The sequence below is a fragment of the Hoplias malabaricus genome, chromosome 5 (assembly GCF_029633855.1).
Source record: "Hoplias malabaricus isolate fHopMal1 chromosome 5, fHopMal1.hap1, whole genome shotgun sequence".
In the NCBI taxonomy this organism is placed as follows: Eukaryota; Metazoa; Chordata; class Actinopteri; order Characiformes; family Erythrinidae; genus Hoplias; species Hoplias malabaricus.
In genome coordinates, this window is record NC_089804.1 from 6,703,783 (window position 1) to 6,723,926 (window position 20,144).

Here is a 20,144-nt window from a genome sequence, read left to right on the forward strand (position 1 = left end):
AGCTAACAATTTATTTAATTTTTAGTTCGACATTGGAAGACTGTTAGCTTAATGCTAACTCGCTAGCGGTCGTTAATTTAGCCGTTGTTAATATTCAGATGTAGTTTAGCTAGCTAGATTTTTGCAGTTGGAGTTGTTTGTAAACTTTGACAAGAATAATAGTAATAATGCAGCTAGCGATAACTATGTGAATGAATATTTCATATGGAGCTGTCGAAATGTCATTTAACACTGAATATTTTATTTGCTAGAAAGAATGGTTTAAAAGGAATGCTTACTTAAGCAAGTTTATATTTTCCTTGGTGAGGATGTTGTGTTTATAATGTGCAACTTTGATTAAAAAAAGCCACATTAACGCACTGTATCTCGTTTCACTGGAAAGGTCTTTTTATAGCATGTTATAGCTAGTGTTCTACCTCTGAACATGACCAAAAATCAAGATTTGAGTGATTTTGGTGAAAGACAAAGTGAAAATTACAGTCATGTTATGCCTGTGTTTGTGTGTGTTTTCTTTGTTTATAGACAATGAGTGACTATATAGCCTGGACACCTGCTGAAGTATGCCAGTGGCTAGAGAGAAACGGTTTGGGTGAATTCTCTGATGTTTTCATGGGTGAGATCCACCAAACAAGATCCTAAAGGACTGCCCTGCTCCATGTACTATTGCCCCAACTGCTCTGTTAAGAAACATTCATTATCAAAATATTTGAGGCATTTGCAGTATTTTCATGAAAGTGAACCTAACTTCTCTGTCAAATGTGGACTTGACAATGGATGTCCTAATGTTTATAAGAAAATAAGTTCTTTTAAGGTTCATATTTTCCGTAAACATAACTCAATCAAAGAGAACTTGGACAAAGAGTGCAAGCTGCCATATGTTAATGAAGACGAAGGCGGTGACAAAGAAATTGTCCATACAGAATTGCTCTCTGAAAAGTTAAGCCATTTTACAGAAAATGTTCAGAAACACTTTGGCCTGTTTTGCTTAAAGCTACAGGAAAAACACATTGTTTCTAAGACTGTTACTCATAGTATCTTGAACAGCCTTGGCTCCACAAGATAGCCTGTTTCTATTTTGTTGTTGGAAATCTACCACTAAAGTACCGTTCACAACTTCAGAACATACATGTTTCTGTTTTAGTTCGAAACAAGTTATTACAAAAGTATGGTTATGAGCCTATTTTTCAGCCGCTCATCCGTGATCTCATAGAGCTGCAAAACAAAGGAATATCAGTCAGTGTTGGGGGCCAAACTCATGTCCTGAAAGGAGCACTTTTTTCAATATCAGCTGACAACCTATCTGCCCATATTCCCTAGCTGGTTTCAGTGCATGTTTTAGTCATGGCTTCATTTGTCGATTCTGTATGTGCCATCATGACAGCATATGTGATTTGACTGATGGGTCATCCTGCTCCCTTCTGACCCCTGATGACCACAGAGGCCATTTAGGTGTACAACATTCAAAATCTCTCTATGGTGTTGCTGAGCATTGTCCATTTGAAAAAATTCTTCATTTTTAGGTTACAGAATCTTTTCCACCAGATCTTATGCATGATGTATTAGAGGGTGTAATTCCACATGTTACAAGTTTAGTCTTAAAGAATCTGAACAGTGATAAACTTATCACAATTCAGCAGTTGAATGAACGACTCCAGGAGTTCCCTTTTGGACAAAATGATGTTACACACAAGCCGGTGTTGTTGAGACAGACAATCCTGCAGGGAAGTGGAATTCAAGGAAAATCTGTTGAAAAATTTGTAATGTTTCGTCTTCTACCCTTCCTAATTGGAGACTTTGTTCCTAAATGGAATTCATACTGGGATCTCTATCTGTTATTGAGATCAGTGTGTGACGTCCATTACTTGGTTCCCTTCCCACGCTTGATAGAGAATTTTGGACCTCTAAGGGCACACTGGTGTCTTAGGTATGAGTCAAAGCACCTCTATTTCAAACAACTTTCATCTGTGGTTAGCAACTACCAGAATATTGCAAAAACTCTTGCAAAGCGCTACCAAATGAGACAGTGTTGGGAGTCCCAATGTAGTACCAATTGGACTTCAGAAGCAGTCCCTGACAGTGTAACAGAAATACCTTCGCGAGTGCTCCCGTCTCAACTGAGGGAAATCTTTGTAAGTGATACTGCAAGTTTCACAGACTCTGTGTGGAAAACAAAACACTTGGAACATGACAGAGTCCAGTACAAAGTTGGAGATTACTATATTCTTGATCTTTTAATGCTGAGGTGATTACATGCTGGAGATATAGGACTAGCACAGTTAATTAGTAATTCACTTTTACCATAATAGTATCATGCTGAATATATGCAAAATCACTGTGGAATTTCTTTTTAAAAATTTACATGATTAAATGTTTAAGTACAGAATATTATGATTTTTATGAATTTTTGTCAAACATGTCAAACATTGTGTTAAGTATGCCTCAAATTGTGTAGTTAATCAATAACAAAATGAAAGATTTTTACACACTACTAACAAATTAACAATCTTTTACTTGGGTGACATTATTTGTATTCTGTGTTACACTTTTCCACAGTAAACTCTGAAATCCATGTTTTTGTTTTTTTTCTTAAAAAAAATGTATCTTATTTTCCCTTGGAGCATGAGATCGATGGAGCAACTTTAGGGGTTTTCACAGAGCGAATGGCAGAGAGACTGATACCCATAATAAAGAAGCAGGTCATGTTTATTTCTCTTCTGGAAAAATTGAAAGCAGGTGAATCCCACAAGTAAGTACTTATGAAAAGTACCTCTCAGATGTACTGTACTTTGTAAAGTGGCAACATACATTTGTCCATTCTAAATATAATTCAGTTCTCATTGTTTGCTTACAAGTTGGCAACCTGAGAAAACAGAATAATTATTATTCTGTCTCATTTGCATCATAGATCTTTGATTGAGTATACACACGGATGTGGCTCAAAAACACAGGGTTAATCTCATTTTGCCTTCCCCCCATTGTTGTTGGCTGCACTGGAACGGAGAGACCCTGAAGCTCAAAAGCTCAAAGAATAAGGACTCTTCTGTTGCAGGCTTTATTTGACCATCTGTCTAGTAAAACACTGTAAGTGTATTCTGGTACTTGTCTTTATCCATACAAAAGGAGTATTTGTTAGTATTTTCATTCATGTCAGATCAAACATTAAAAATTCCGTAATATTTTAATTATTCGCTTAATCTTATCCAAGGTACCCTTCACACAACCAGTATGTTCAGTTGTTGTCTTCACTCATAACCGTATACCCATGCCTGAGAGAGAACTTTGGACCAGGTTTTGTAAGTAGTTAATATTTTCAAAATATATTTACTCACTTATATATGTTTTCAGTGTAAATTGATTTATGACATCCATGTGTTTGCCATGTTTTTCTGTTAGGATGCTCTGCACGAGTCCTTAAAGAACAAGTTCAAAAACGAGAGACGCCCACTGATCAGCGATGATGAAGTGCTCAGGATGAGAACAAAGTTTGCAATTCCAGGTTCTGGCAGAAAGCGTACATCTGAGGTTGTCCAATTACAATTTAAAGCAGGGAGAAGACTTGCTGTACGTACAAAAGCACGTTCAATTAGTACATGGCTATAGTCAAATGTCACTTATTGTCTCTTGTGTAAGTTCAAGTTGGTTGTGTGAATTCATATAGGTTAATTTTAACCTGAAGTGTGTATGGAGGAGAGAAACATATCCGAAAGACAATGGCTGAGGAGGTAAAGAAGGGCCAACCAGATATGCTGTTTCTATAAGAGCAGATGACAAAGACAAGAAGATACCGAAGAACATATATCTCCTCCCATTCTACAAGAGAGATTTTAATGGAATTCCCTTGCCTTAAGTTGCCTGAAATTGTATGTTTTATGTATTTGTTAGTCTTAAAAAAATTAACACATTTTTTTAAATGGTAACATTAACAACTTGAACACCAACAGCTGCTTTTGGAAATGAAAGATCTCCAACACACTGACATAGACAAGCAAGTCACTACAGTGCTGAGCAAAATGGCCCCCATGATTTTACTGCGAGCATCTCACACTGCAGTGATTAAGAGATGTCTGGAGACCATTGAGGACTGCCAAGAAGGTGAGGACATTCGAACTTCCTTGTCTAAATAGTACAACTGTTCATTCATTCATTCATTCATTCATTGTCTCTAACCGCTCATCCAGTTAAGGCCTACTCTGAATCATTGGGCGCAAGGCTAGTGCCATGATGGTGGCAAAAACATTATACCATTATCTGCAATATTAATTTGATTTTGCTAAATATTCCCATTGATTAACCAGTAGATCATGGCAACTATTGAAATGACATATTATGCCATCAAACATGTAGTAAGTCATGTAGCTACAGTGGGATCTACAAACGTTAGTTTTTTTATGCTCACTTGAAAAAGATGCATGGGAAAACTGAAGCTAAATGACCAATGAGGAATTTAAAGTCTATTTGGAGAAATTTTGCCCTTCCCCTCCAAAACTTTGTGCAATGAGTTCAGTTTGTGTCTTGAAAATGACTTGGGAGTGGCACTCCTTGATTTAAAATATTAATTGATTATAGGTCTGCAGTTAGAGGCAGCCATCCAGTGCCTTCCGTCTCTGTTCAGTGAGGATTCCTCACTTCTCTTCACAGCTGAGGAAGTAAGCTTCTTTTAAAAAGTCAAATGTAACATTTGGATATATTTATTTATCTAATGTGACCATGTCATGTTCTGTTTCTGTCTAGTCAGACACATTAGAGAACGTCACACGACAGATTATTTTAAGTGGCTGTAAGGAGGGAGTTCCCTTGCAGTACGGTTTGGTGAAAGTCACCATGGACAAGGAGATCATGGTGGAAGACTGCACAGATGTCTCGCTCGCCCTTGGTGTACTCTTCAGCACTTACTTTCTGTTTGGGGTGGAGTACCCTAAAGGACTTAAAAAAAACTCTTACATTCCTTGAAGCATTTGTATTTAAAATGAAGGAGGAAAGATTCCTTCCAATTACACTGAAGCGAGTATTCAATTCTCTCTGTGAGTAGACTTTACATTTGTTTTTCAGATATTTACTTGAGCTTCTCACAGTTGAACATGTTTATTGTATGTGAAAGAAGATTCAATATTTTGCAAACTTTAGTATATCATCCAGTGTAGTTCAGGTTTTTTCTGTGTCATATGTAATGTAAGTCCTGCAGTTTTTAGGATATTATTATACTTTCCCACAGATATTATTAGGATTGTTTGGACAAATTACTAAACACAAGTTTCAGTGTTTAGTAAGTTTGGGTGCTTTAATTGTAAATTTGAAATTTTAAGTCATTCTTGTAAGTATTTGAATTTAAAAAGGAATATATAAAGAATTTTATACTTCAACTGTCTTCAATGTACTCACTGACCACTTCATTAGGTACTTCTACATTATATCACGTTGTAGTTATACAGTTACAGACAATGGTCCATCTGTTTCTCTGCATAATTTATCTCCCATTCACCTTGTTTGTCCATGGTCAGGACTCACATATTGTCCCCACAGGGTAGGCATGATTTGGGTGGTGGATCATTCTCAGCGCTGCAGTGACAATGATGTGGTGGTGGTGTGTTAGTGTGTGTTGCACTGGTACAAGGATGCTTTTGGTTGGTGGACCATTCGCAGTCCAGCCAGTGACACCGAGGGCTTTGAAATCCCCAGCAGCACCGCTGTATCTTGTGACATCATCACCGTGTCACTGCAGTGCTGAGATTGAAATTTTTCAGCGAAAAAGATGGACTACAGTCTGTGATTATAGAACTACAAAGTGTTCCTCTCTAGTAAATAGAGCTGATAAAATGGAAAATGAGTCTCGAAACATGCTAGATGTACATAATGATGTGGCCGGTGTGTGAATGTGTGTGTATACATGTTGGAGGAGTCATTGCTTCAGCATGACAATACATTTTAGTATTGTGAATTGACAAATGCCATTTTGATGTATTGAATGAAATTAAATTGTTTATTATGAATTAACTCAATAAATAAAAATATTTACTAGTTTATGGTCTCCTGTTATTTCATGAAGTGATCTATGCAGTAAAAATAATAAGTTTTTACATTTTAAAGAATTTGCAATTAAATTTAAAAAATCATGGAAACATGGTTCTTTATAGCATCATTAACGTTTCTATATAGAACCCTTTAAAAGAACCATTTTCATAGGGTAAAAAAGGGTTAAAAAGGGTTCTATATAGCACCAAAAAATGTTTTTTCTATTGTAACTGAACTTGAAGCCTGACATTGTAACTATAGAAAAACATTTTCTTGGTGAAATATAGGACACTTTAGTATATTTTCCATTAATATGAAGAATGTTTTTTTTTCAATGCAAAGAACTCTTTAATCATGCAAAGGGATATTTAAGAGCTCAGGGTTCTTAACAGAACCTTTTTCTTTACTAAAGAACCATAATTTAGAATCAGTTGTGCTTCTGCATGATTAGAAACCTTGAGCCACACTGGCCCCTTGCAGATATTTGGACACCCCGGTTCTTGCCAGTATTCGTAAGGGAGGAGAGGATTAATTTAAGTGTTACTAACAAAACATTCATGGTAAAGCAGACTAACATTACATGTACACAACATTTCAATCAAAATATTAGATAAAATCATGTTAAACTTGGAAATGGGAGGCTTTGGCGTCAGCGCACAGCTAGTGTTGTTTATTTTCAGTGTTGTGAAGAAGATGCTGAAAAATTACTTTGACAAATCTTTTTGTTGCAAAGTAATCAGGTTTATTACAATGAAAAGAACAGCATCTTAACAAGCCCCAATGGACAAGATGTTGAGAAGTGTAGCCAATGCCTTCGTTAACACCCCTCTATAGGTTGGTCAGTGTCAACATATGGTGAATACTATGGCTTTTATTTACTTCATTTCCTGTCGTGGTAAAAAGAGGTAACTTGTAAGGACATCCTGTCTTGCTACCTCCAGGAAAACTTACCCAGCATCCAATTCACACAGAGACAAAACCCTTGTAAAACCCCTTCTCTCGTAGACAGTTGTTTAATTCAGCTGCGTTCTAACCAGTGTCTGTTCTCATGAGGCAGATTATTGAGAAGCTCTAGTTAGAGAGTGATTGTGTCATGGCTTATTCCCACCCACACCATGTGACAGGTGTTCACTTTCCTCAGCAGCTAGCGTCCCCTCAGCGTTTCAGCACCATGGATTCTGCTCTTCCTGTTCTTCTCAAAATTTGTATTTTTGCTCTGGACCAAGAGTGAAATAGACGGCAGTTGTGTTAGCATTGCATCATGGGACTGTCTTAGCAGCTGTTCCATGCCGCCTTAAGATTCAGCCCAATTAAGGTATCTCAGTAGGCAGAATATTTAAGGTATCTACGAACTGGGACAGTCTCGGGAACGCACACACTATGATGTAAAGTGCTCTCTTTGTAGACTACGCACTAGGTTTTGGAACAGAACCTAAATTTGTCCTTACTACATTTTAATCTTCCCTGTCCTGTGCCCTGAATACAAGTGTATGGAGTTATATTTGTTCAACACATGAAGGACAAGTGTTACATAATATAATCAGGTGTTAATGACCCCGCAGTCCAAGTTTTGGCACAACCACCAGGAGATTACATGTTAGAGCCCCAGTGAAGCCTCAGCCATCTTAGTCGTCCTAAAAGAGCACAACTGGTGTGGCCCCCTCCCCTCAGCTCACAGCAGAGTACCAGCAACAATGAGCATCTGTGAGTTGATGTGACAGAGCTGGGCAGTCGTCGCTCTCTAGTGAATGTGCTGAGTGCAGCAGCTCAATGAAGAGTTAACCAAGGTTCATTTAGCCCCATCTGTCTTCTCCACGCTCCTTCAAGATTCTGGGGAAACGGTTTTGTGTTTTTTAGTAAAATATCTAGGACCTGCTGATGTCATGACACATGACTTACACCCAACACTGCTCAGAGACTGTACTCTCATCAGCAGACATGAACAAGCAAATCAACAGAAGATTAATGAACAGATATATTTTAATAAAAAAGTTACTTTTTTAAATACATCATGGTTTGCCAGGGGCACAAAAAGCTGATGTGTTTTAATGGTTCATGAGTGTGATAGTGTGAGGAAAAAAGCCTTTCTGGAGACTATGTAATGCTTTCAATAGCAAAATTATATATATATTTCCTAATTAATTGCAGATTCATAAATTCCGACAATAAAATGAATGTTAGACCACAGTGTGTGCTGAGATTTATTTATATTTATTTTTATGGATGCACATTAAACTAATTCTGACAACATTCAGCTCTTTTGTAAGAAAAAAGACTTCTTGTGAAACACTGATCTCCGACTGTTTTTACCTGGTAGCTCTGGTCGTCCATGATTTACAGATAAAACATCCCATAAAACACCTTAAAGGCTAAGCACCAGCTCTATGAAAGTGTCAAACAAATAAATACAGTGGAATTTGAGTTCCTAACTTGTGTTTATTGATAGTCAGAAAACATGTTATTTCTTACTAATTCAAGGAATAATGTTTAAAAGACCGTTGGTCCCATTTCACTGGCGCTTTTCCAACAATATGGGCATGTAAGGACACCAACGAAAGGTGTTCAAGAGCCTCTGTAACATGGAGGTAAACAGGGTAAGGACACTCACTTCGCCTGTTTTAGTTGGTGTTAGTTAACGTTAGTTTGACTCGCTAAACTCGGTGGTTCAGATTATACTCGGCTACGTAGCTGCATTACGGAGGTTTATAGTGTCGGATGAATTCGAGTTCGACTTCGATCACATTTACAAGAATAACGGTACCTCTAAATTTGAGTTTAGCTTATTGCTAGGCTATTGTCATGAATAATGTTGGTTATTTAGCTAGATACTGTCATAACAGTCAGTCATAACGGTGTTTTACCGCGGCGTTGTTCAGCTGTTGTCCACCAGTGACGTCACGGGTGCGTACAAGAATTTCCGTAGCGATTTAATAAAATTGTCAGTTTTAAAGCAAATTAAGCTGCCATTTTCATTTTAATTCATACTTATATATGTCAGTAACTACAATAATGTGGAATATTCATGGAGGTCCATTAAGTGGTGCTTAGCCTTTAAGTGTAAATGTTCCCTAAGGTGGCCCTAAACCCTCCCTTAAAGTTCACTGCAGAAAATAATCCTGAGCCCTGAACATTATAAGGGTTACAGACAATAAATGAATGAGTATTTATCAGTAATAAAATAAACCTGTAAATGTTTACAGAGGCCTTAACCCAGATAAATGACCTAATCATGCCACACCTGACATCCGCCAAAAGAGGGAAGCATAAGCTTTCATTTAACGCCTTATTCAAGGAAATGGAGCACAGTGTGACACACATTTTTCTACTTTGTAGAGTTCTTTTATTCCGAGCAGTTAGAAAGTAATCATTCAAATCAGGCCACGTCATTTCAGACGGTAATTAAAATATCTGAGTTCTTTTTCAAAACTCTTCAGCCACTCATTCACGTCTCCTTTCTTCTCTTCAGTCTCCTCTGTGGCTTTTTGAATGGCAATAGTCACACTTTTCTCCTTCATTTCCACAGCATTCTTCAGTATCTGCAGTATTCTGGAGTTTTGTCTTTTAAACATTTCCTCTCTACTTTTTTTATCTATAAAATGTAAAAAGTGTTCCTTTGGACGTCTGATGTATGTAATGAACTGTTGAAAGTCTTCAGTTTCTGCCAGATCCTGCAGGATGTGTTTCTCCAGGTTTGTCCTGTTCCCAGTGAATGCTGGGTAATTTGCCCTCATTTCTGCAGCTGCATCAATGGCAGTTTGATCATAGGCAGCCTGAAGAATTGATGGTTTGAGTTTGTTACACACTGAGTCCGCAAACACACTGGTGGCTGAGGCTCCTTCATAAAGCTTCTTGAAGACAGAGAAATACTCTTCTTTCTTGTTTTCCAGAGAAATCACAGGGTCATTAGCCTCTCTGAAGAGACGGTGAAGCTTAGTGAACTCTCTAACTGCAGTGTCACACACAAACAGAGACAGATCTACTGTGAATTCATTCTTTAATAGAAACTCCTCAGCTTTAAACTCAGACACTCGCTTTTTACACAGTCCACAATCTCCTGTGTGTATGCGTCACTGTAGCCTGTTCTGGACACTGGTTTAGACCTGATGATCTCATTAACATTTCTCACTGTCTGCTGCACTAGATCTCTGACTGAATCATGGGGTTTGGGGTTCAGAGAGAAACTCAAAAGGCCTAGGAAGTGTTTCTTTATTGTTACATACTCTGAATAGTCTCTCTTGTTGTGAATCTCTCTGTAATCACCACTATTCTTTCTGGAATAAACAAGTCCAGGTTCATAAGATGAAGTTAGTAAACTCATCACTTCCTGCTCTATGTTCACATCTTTAACTGGTGGAACACCTGCAGTCAGAACTGAAATCCATTTATTCCACATTTTATTAAACTCTTGTTCAAGGTCCAGTTTCTCAGTCTTGTTTTTCAGTTCAGTCGCCAGAGCTTTACTCCCGTTAAACAACTCATTCTGGTACTGTGCTTTCCTTTCATCTAGCATTTTACATGCCGCCTTCTGTTTAATAAGTTAATTCATTTTTCTTTCAGTCGTCTGAATGAGTCTGTCATGGATGTCTTTAATTTTCAGTTCTGTTCTTGTTTTCCACTGAGAAAGGATCACAGCATCATTTTCTTCAGTAAAGAATTCTTCCATCTCTTTCTTCACTGTGCAGTACGTGCTCTTGATTTCTTCATGAATCAGTTCTCGATCGACAGATTTTAGAGTTCCATTTTCAATCCTGTTCTGCAGTTTGTTCTGAATGATGAGCAGCTCTTTCCGAAGGGCCCAGGTCCAGTTCCAGTACTCAGTCTTCAACTTCCTGTATGCAGCGATCTCCAGAGTGTTCTTGAAGCTGAACACAAAGTTCTCATTCACCACTGCATCCCACAGGTCTTTAATGCGGACTTTAAGCTCTGAGAATCGTAGAGGTTTCTTTTGTGCTGCAGCTGTAAGAATGGCCTGTTTCAGACTCTCTATATTTTTACTGTAACGTGGGTTGGGGGGAGCCATGGGGGGGTTTCCTTCCCACAGCTGAGGCATGTAATACACATCTTTCTTAATGTCAAATCTGATGACATCAGTAAAACACTCAGCATTGCACCGTTCTTCTTTTGCTGCTAACTCAGTCATTTTGTCCAATAATTCCTGCAGTTTCCTTCTTCCTTCCACATTCTTCTCTGCAGCAGAGATATCTGTAACATTCTGATGAACAAACTTACAGCTGGGAGTCAGATTAACTTTCTTCATTCTGAGAAAAGCCTGAACTACAACTTGAATGATGTCCTTCATTTCTGCAAGACTTTCCCCAAAAAGGTTTATCAGAGTCAGATCTGCAAGCCCAGTGACGAATGTGGCCAGTTCATTGTCATGAGAGTGATCAGAGTGTTTACTCACCAGCTCTAAAGACTGAAGTCCTTCAGTGTCCAGCAGTATGATGTAGTCAAACTTCAACTCTTTTTTAACCTCTTCTTTGACTCTGACCAGCTGCATAAACGCTCCTTTAGTGCACCGTCCAGCACTCACAGCAAACTGCACCCCAAACATGGTGTTCAGCATTGTAGACTTTCCTGAGCTCTGCAGACCCAGAACAGACAGCACAAAGACTCTCTGGTCTCCCAGTTTCTCAGTGACCTTGTCCAGAACAGACTCTATCCAGGTCAGAGGAACATGAGCAGCATCTCCATCCATCAGTTCCAGTGGATGTCCAGAGATCAGGAGATCTGCAGCCAGAGCAGGGAGAGTCTGGATCTCTGCCATCATTTCTGTAGGACATTCAGCCCAGGCCTCGTAGATCTGGCCCATTTCTCTGACTATGTGCTCCACGCCAAGTGTCAGTGCATCCACATTCTCTGATAATCTCATAAGATCTTCCATCTCATCTTTCAACAGACTTTCATCTCTTTCATGTTTTTGTTTTATAGAATGCACAAGTGACAACAGACTGGAATACTGCAGAGTGACTTCTGAAAGTTTCTCTGAAAAGATTGTGTCAAGGTTGACTCCAAGCCATTTCACAAAGTACACTTTCACCGTAGATTCAGAGTTTAAATTTTTATACACAGCCTTTAAAAAGTTATTAAATGAAGAGTTCCTTTGCTGTTTCCGTATTTCCCTCATTTCCTCCTTTGTCTTGCTTTTGTTCTGTTCAACATTTTCATGAAAGCGATAAAGCTGTTTGTTTTTCTTGGTCCAGTCGTGCCACAGTGTCCCCTGACAGGGCAGGAACTTGGTTTTCATTTGACACAGGTCCTCTCCCTTCAGCAGGTTTATGACCTCCAGAGCTCCAGTTTTTCCTTTCTGACAGTCCTATCTGTCTTCATTGACTCTGAACCCACATTGTTTTGCTGCTTCTGAGATTTCCTCAAGACTGAAAGTGTGATCTGGACATTTTTTCAAACACACTTCAATCACACATCTTAGGTTTTATTGTAGTTCTGTCTGTCTTGCACCGCTGACTCCTATCTTTATGTTGTTTCCACTTCCCATTTTAACACCATTCTGCAGATCACTGACAACACAGATCAACGGCTTTGGAGATTTTTGGAGCTCCAGTAACAGCTCTTTGTCTTTGTCATTGAGATTCATGTTCTGCATCAGGACAACATTGACTGCAGATTGTTGAGTCAAAAACTCAGTTTGCTCCCTGTGCTCTACAGCATCACCGTGGAGGTTGCAGAAAGCTGTAATGTCACTGAAAAGATCATAATTTTTTCCTGAAGGACAGTACCAGGCAATCTCCACCAGCCCCTCCTTAAAGAAGGAAGTTCTGCTGCTGCCAGGACTGTCTCTGTGAAAGAAGGTGTCGTGGCTCGGGTTAATCACAGAGTTCAGCAGCTGGGATTTGGAAGTTGATACAGAGCCCAGTCTGCAGAAGAACACCATCGGAGCTTTGACCTGACAGACTGGCTCAGTCCTGCTGTAACCATCAGCTGTCCTCCAAGTCTTTCTCACCTGTCTGAACGTCCAGAGAGGGAGCTCAGTTTCTGCAGTTGTAGGGTTAGGTACCAGCAGTGGGAGAGCGTACTGACAGGAGGAGAGTTTAGTTACTATGTACTGCTTTAGGAAACTGTCCACACAGTGGAACACTGCCATCTGTACGTCCATTGGGTGAATGTGTGTATTTCCATCATTATTAATATCACTACAGTCATCAACATCATCCCAAAAATCATCATTTTTAGTTGTATTTTCTTCACAGATGGTTACTTCTTTATGTACGGACATAAATCTCGCTCTGTAATCCAGTGTCAGCAATATATGAAGGTACAAAAAGGCCAGGTTTTCCTCTTTCAGAGACTCCTTTTCTGACCCATTTCTCAGAATTGAAGTCACACTGACACTTAATATTTCCTCCGCTGTCAGTTTATGGGGATAGAAGTTGTTCAGATTAAGTCGACAGATGAGGCCTTGAATACTGATACTTGAATCTTTTTTCTTTTTCCTGTCTTCTGTCTTCTTATTTTTATCATCCTGATAAAGAAATATAAAAATACCTTTTTGAAACATTAAATAAAAAAAGTGTTTTAACATTTAATTGTTATTAAACTTATATTTCACCTTTTCAGATTCATGAAATCTACAGATAAATATGCATTTCTGGTTTATTGCAGGGAACAAAAATCAGACATAACAGGTATATTCCTTCACATGTTGCTTTACAGATACAAGTACACTGCTTCAATATGCTTCAAAATTACATTGCTATAAATGTACACAGAGGTTCCTGCCATACGCTACACAAACTGAACTGACTACAGCATATAAAGGTTTAAATAAAAAAAAAAGTTTAAATAAACATTTTTAAATATTATTATTGATTTGTTTGTATGTTTATCATTAGGGATGATCCATGTTTTTAAGAAATTATTTCAGGTTGGTAAAAGGTTGGTTTTACCGTCAAAGAACAGGGAAACACAGGCCACAAATACTCTGCACCAACTTGGAGGATCATCTTGGAGGATGTTCTTTCTCTATGGTCTCCCTGGATTGACCCCTTTTTAAAACACTTAACTTGCTTTATTTAATAAGTGCATGTTATCCTCAGTTCCACGTGTTATTGTTTCACATTTCTGAGGTTAGACTATAACGGAGGATTTGTTTGAGACAGAAAGCTGATCTCTCTCAGCTGGTATTTCTGTCTGTGTCTAAAGAAATGCATATTTGGTCAGTAATGCAGAGTGCAGCAGAAAAGCTCTGTAACGGTGGCAAATAATGCTCTTCTTTTTTAATTTATTTCAGTGTTTTACTGCAGCATTTTCAAACTCAGCAGTAGAATGTAGTCGCTAAACTATGAAATGATTGTAATAAGCAATTATTATTGTGTGTTATTGTGCGTGTGCATGTGTGTGTGTTCATGTGCGTGTGTGAGTGCGTGTGTGAATGTGTGTGTGTGTGTGTGAGAATGGGACAGGGATTGAGGTGGAATTGGCCCTTTTTTACACCAGAGGGCATCTAAACTCCAAAACTGTGTCCAGCTGGTTCTACAGGTTGGAATCCATCTTTGAGAAATATCCCAGTGTTGCCATAGACCAGAACAAAGCCCTTCAGAATCCAATAACATTGGATTTGTGTGTGTGTGTGTGTGTGTGCGCATGCATGTGTGGATACCCTACCTGTGAAGCTGATGCACTGATCCTCATCCCCCAGTTCACAGTCTCTGAGCAGTCGTTACCAGTGCAGTAATAACACTGTTTACCATTGGGTGAACCGGAGCACCCGGAGGAAACTCACACGGACACGGGGACAACACGCCACACTCCTCATAGACAGTCACCCAGAGCTGGATTACAACCCACAACCCCAGGACCCTGGAGCTGTGTGAATGCAAAATTAAACTGGTTTTGTGTAAGTGCTTTGTACAGCCTAGAAATACATTACATATCCAAAGGTTTGTAGACACCTTTTATAATGAATGTGCACTCATTATGAATATAAATGATAAATAATGCACACACAGAACTGCATGGAATCAAATTAAATGAGAGCGTATGGCTTGCTCAGTGCCAAGAATAGGCTACTGTGGACAAATCTGCGCATTCATTGATGCAAATAATTGGAACAGAAGAGGTTAACACAGAGTCCGAGTGAACAATCAAAACAGTTTTTATTATACGGAATTCCGGGGAGAACAGTACATTCAATACATTAAGCCTTTTACCTCCTGTTCTCCGAAGACCTCACTTTCTGACTCCTCTTCTTATACTATGTTCTGTCTGACACTTAAGCAAGGTGTCTGTTTGTGATTGGACCTCACTTTGTGCGCATCAGTCGTGGCTCGGGTTAATCACAGAGTTCAGCAGCTGGGATTTGGAAGTTGATACAGAGCCCAGTCTGCAGAGGAACACCATCGGAGCTTTGACCTGACAGACTGGCTCAGTCCTGCTGTAACCATCAGCTGTCCTCCAAGTCTTTCTCTCCTGTCTGAACGTCCAGAGAGGGAGCTCAGTTTCTGCAGTTGTAGGGTTAGGTACCAGCAGTGGGAGAGCATACTGACAGGAGGAGAGTTTAGTTACTATGTACTGCTTTAGGAAACTGTCCGCACAGTGGAACACTGCCATCTGTACGTCCATTGGGTGAATGTGTGTATTTCCATCATTATTAATATCACTACAGTCATCAACATCATCCCAAAAATCATCATTTTTAGTTGTATTTTCTTCACAGATGGTTACTTCTTTATGTACGGACACAAATCTCGCTCTGTAATCCAGTGTCAGCAATATATGAAGGTACAAAAAGGCCAGGTTTTCCTCTTTCAGAGACTCCTTTTCTGACCCATTTCTCAGAATTGAAGTCACACTGACACTTAATATTTCCTCCGCTGTCAGTTTATGGGGATAGAAGTTGTTCAGATTAAGTCGACAGATGAGGCCTTGAATACTGATACTTGAATCTTTTTTCTTTTTCCTGTCTTCTGTCTTCTTATTTTTATCATCCTGATAAAGAAATATAAAAATACCTTTTTGAAACATTAAATAAAAAAAGTGTTTTAACATTTAATTGTTATTAAACTTATATTTCACCTTTTCAGATTCATGAAATCTACAGATAAATATGCATTTCTGGTTTATTGCAGGGAACAAAAATCAGACATAACAGGTATATTCCTTCACATGTTGCTTTACAGATACAAGTACACTGCTTCAATATGCTTCAAAATTACATTGCTATAAATGTACACAGAGGTTCCTGCCATACGCTACACAAACTGAACTGACTACAGCATATAAAGGTTTAAATTAAAAAAAAAAAGTTTAAATAAACATTTTTAAATATTATTATTGATTTGTTTGTATGTTTATCATTAGGGATGATCCATGTTTTTAAGAAATTATTTCAGATTTTAAAACTTAATTAAATTCAAACTTCTCAGTCTCAAATTTCAAATATCAGACTCTGTGTCAGTTTTGACAAATTGACCCAAGTGTCCTAGGAAAATGTGAACACTGCTAAAAAAAGTGCAAACTCAGAAATTTGCTGTGTGTTACGTCCATCAACAACTCTTAAAATATGCTACGTTTATTAACTTATCATTGCGAGTCATGTACTATATTTTCTTTCACAAATTTCACTCAACTACACTTCGTGGTCACAGAACTTTCTGAGATGTCTTTGGAATTGGAAGTTGTGGTGAGACTCTGATTGGTGGTTGTGAATTCAGATACATATCCTTAAATCATGTTATAAGCTCCATACATTAAACAGTATTCTGTACAATTTCTATTATCTCAGTGCTGGCAACACACTATGATATAATTCTCATAACAGCATGTTTTACCTTTATGAATATATTCTACTTTAAGAACATGAATAAACTGCAATGATTATTACAGTCTGATGTAGATTTGTTAGAGAACTTATAATTCACTGGCTGTAGTTTATATCCGTATAAACCCCACAGTAAGTGTCGAGATTATGTACTATATCATGTAAAATGTATGTATTTTATCTTTGCCTGTTCTTAAACATGAATCCCAGCTGGCCACCAATGTCACCTGATTTTGGTACTTGACTGAATATATGTCAGCTCCACTGTGCACACAGTAGTTCTATAAGTGTAGAGCATTTGTTGCTATGCATATTTTTTGCCCCCTTTGTCCCTGTTTTTCAATGGTAAGGACCTCCACTTAGCATGTACAATTTGGGTGGTGGATTCTCAGTGCTGCAGTGACACTCATGTGGTGGTGGTGTGTTAGTGTGTGTTTCGCTGATGTGAGTGGACCAACAATGTCCTGTGGGCTGTGTCCTCTGCTGAAGGACAAAAGGATGACCAACGCAAACTGTGCAGCATAAATGAGCTACTCTCTCTGATTTACATGTACAAGGGGAACAGAATGGATGTTTTTGGTTGGTCGGGATTGGTGATCCTATGTGTAACTCAGTTCCTAAACATTTAGCAGATGTTGTTAAAAGAAGAGGTGATGTAACACACTGGTATATATGCCCCTGTCCCAAATGTTTTGGAAACATTGTTGCCATGAAAATAAAATAATTTCTGATATGGAAAATTATGTATGGATTTGTATGGAGAAATAACCTTAGATCTGGATGGAATTTGGACAGAAGAATGATCTTAGATTGTGTAAGGAACAAAGGACTCAGATCTGTAAATGTCCCATACAGTAGTATGATCTCATATCTGGAGAGATAAACAGAACTATGTCCTCAGAACTGGAGAGAATCTGTACATTATAACAGTCTCACATCTGGAGAGATACTGTACACTACAATGGTCTCAGATTAGTAGAGATTCTGTACAAAAGAATGGTTTCAGATTTGGAGAGAATCTGTACAGTACAACAATCTCAGATCTCAGGAGATTCTGTACGGAAAAATCGTCTCTGATCTAAAGACATTCCGTAGAGAAGACTGGTCTAAGATCAGGAGAGATTTCATAGAGAAGACTGATCTAAGATTAGGAGAGGTGTCATAGAGAAGACCGGTCTAGGATCAGGAGAGGTGTCATAGAGAAGACCGGTCTAAGATCAGGAGAGATTTAAAAGAGAAGACCGGTCTAAGATCAGGAGAGATTTCATAGAGAAGACCGGTGTAAGATCAAGAGAGATTTCATAGAGAAGACCGGTCTAAAATGAGGAGAGATTCTGAACATTACAATAGTCTAAGATCTGGAGAGATACTGTGTAGAGAAGATGGTCTAACCTCTACTGCAGCATCTGTACTTCTGTTTCCTGAATCATCAGCTGCTGCAAAAGAAAAACAATACAAATAGCAGTTTTGTTTTGTTATTTAATCAAAATGTATAATAATGCACCAAGGTCAAGCAACACATCACTATAAAATAAGCAAACTTGTAAATAAATTATAGTAATTACTTTGCCATAATTACAATTTAACGTTTGGTGTCCAAAACATCTTTCTTTAATTTTTCCTTAGAACTAGAAGACTCCACCAATTTACTCTATGATGCATATTTGAATTATCATATAACTGCCTCAAATCCTATTCAAGAATATTTGATTGACAATCCTATGGCTGCACATTATTGGAAATATATTTTTAAACTAAATACGTGTTGTGATATGCAAAAATACAAAATCTTTCATTTAATTACTTCTAGATTTAGGGTGATTTGTAGTGAGTGTATCTACATAGAATTTAAATGAAGTTTAATCAGAGAGTCTTGTATCAAAAAGCAAATCACGTCTTAGCATTACATTTGATTTAATTAGACCTACTGTACATGTATACATTACAGTGATGATGCTGAAATGATACTTTTAAAAAACACCTTTTATTTGTGAGGTTTCTAAGTCGTTCATCTAAGTTTTACACCCTTTCACATCGACTGATCCAACAGACTGTACTTACTGTTCCTAGACATGTTCTTCTGTAGGAGCTGAATTATCAGAGCATTCGCCGCTGTGTTTCTCTGTCTGTGCGCTGTGGAAAATGAGCTGAACCCAAACCTTGCTCAATCTTTTATTTATGTGTGTTGTGGGGAAGCGGTGTAGTCACAAGCCAAACCCGACATTTGCATCTATTCAGTCATTGAAGGGACGGGTTTTTCGAACAAGGCAAAGCGAGCGGCAAAATTTTTTTAGACTTCTCCAATATTATGCAAATGAGAAGCGTGTTTCGCTGGGCGGTGGCCAATCAGTGCCGCGTGCAACGGGCTGCGTCACTACACAAGCCCCAAGCTCAAACTGTCGGAGAAAATGTCGGAGACCGATGTTTCATCCTACACTGTCCTTTACAGGCCTCTGTACGATTACAGACATGTATTAAAACAAAACAAAGCATGGAGGAAGGGGTCTGGACTTGTCTGTACTACTCCCGGGGCTATCAGAACCTGTTTAATGAAGTGGGATGTAACGGGGGCGTGTGAGGAGTAGATTTAAAGGATGCGGACACACTCGCTACAACACGGAAAGGTTTAATGATGAAATAACAAAACAAACTTTACGAGATAACATTACTAGACTGGGGAATGAAACAAACGAACTAGATTAGAAACACGAAGACTACGAAAACATTTGGAAAACAGAACGAGCAAGAGAACACCATATGAACAAAACCCAACACAATGAAACAAACAAACTCAAAATGACCGATGACAGGAAGTGAGGGAAGAGGGCTTAAATAAACGAACTTAACAAGAGACACCTGACACAGATAACTAAGGACAATTACAGAAAGGCGGAACAAGAGGTGGAGCAAGTGAACATAAACAAAGCCATGTGAGGAGAAGGAAAACAACCAGAAAGTGTCAAGGTGTGACATGGGAAGTGTTGACATTGGTTTAATCTTTTAATCTTTTTGATTGATCCATTTTTAAAACACTTAACTTGATTTATTTAATAAGTGAATATTATCCTCAATTCTCTGGACTTGTCTGTACTACTACTGTTTTTAAGTGACACGCCCCAAAACAGCCAGCAGATGAAGTTTCGCTGTGGTTCACGCGCGCGGACACGACTTTGGCCAAAGCCGGAACCGGAGCTCGAGGCACATGAGCGCGTAAAGCCCCGCCCACTCCGCCCCATCTTCGACAAAGTGAAAGCATGTGTTTGTGTGTAAACCGAAAACCCAGCAATAACTTCAACCTGCTGTAAATGAACAAATTTGCACATGGTGTTTTTTTCTCAGTATTTAGTGATGTAGAGTC

At 38.5% G+C, this 20,144-nt stretch overlaps 1 protein-coding gene and 1 pseudogene across 1 annotated transcript; one reads left to right on the plus strand and one right to left on the minus strand.

Moving 5' to 3' along the window:
* Positions 1–3,439: 3,439 nt before the first annotated feature.
* LOC136698010 (sterile alpha motif domain-containing protein 3-like) lies at positions 3,440–5,455 on the plus strand. The gene is made up of 5 exons (XM_066673390.1): positions 3,440–3,561; positions 3,659–3,860; positions 3,942–4,092; positions 4,567–4,646; positions 4,732–5,455. Exons 2-5 carry the CDS (start codon positions 3,765–3,767, stop codon positions 4,948–4,950), a joined length of 546 nt encoding a protein of 181 aa, XP_066529487.1. The 5' UTR covers positions 3,440–3,561; positions 3,659–3,764; the 3' UTR covers positions 4,951–5,455.
* A 3,937-nt stretch (positions 5,456–9,392) lies between these two features.
* On the minus strand, positions 9,393–18,905 carry LOC136696468 (interferon-induced very large GTPase 1-like; annotated as a pseudogene).
* Positions 18,906–20,144: the final 1,239 nt, after the last annotated feature.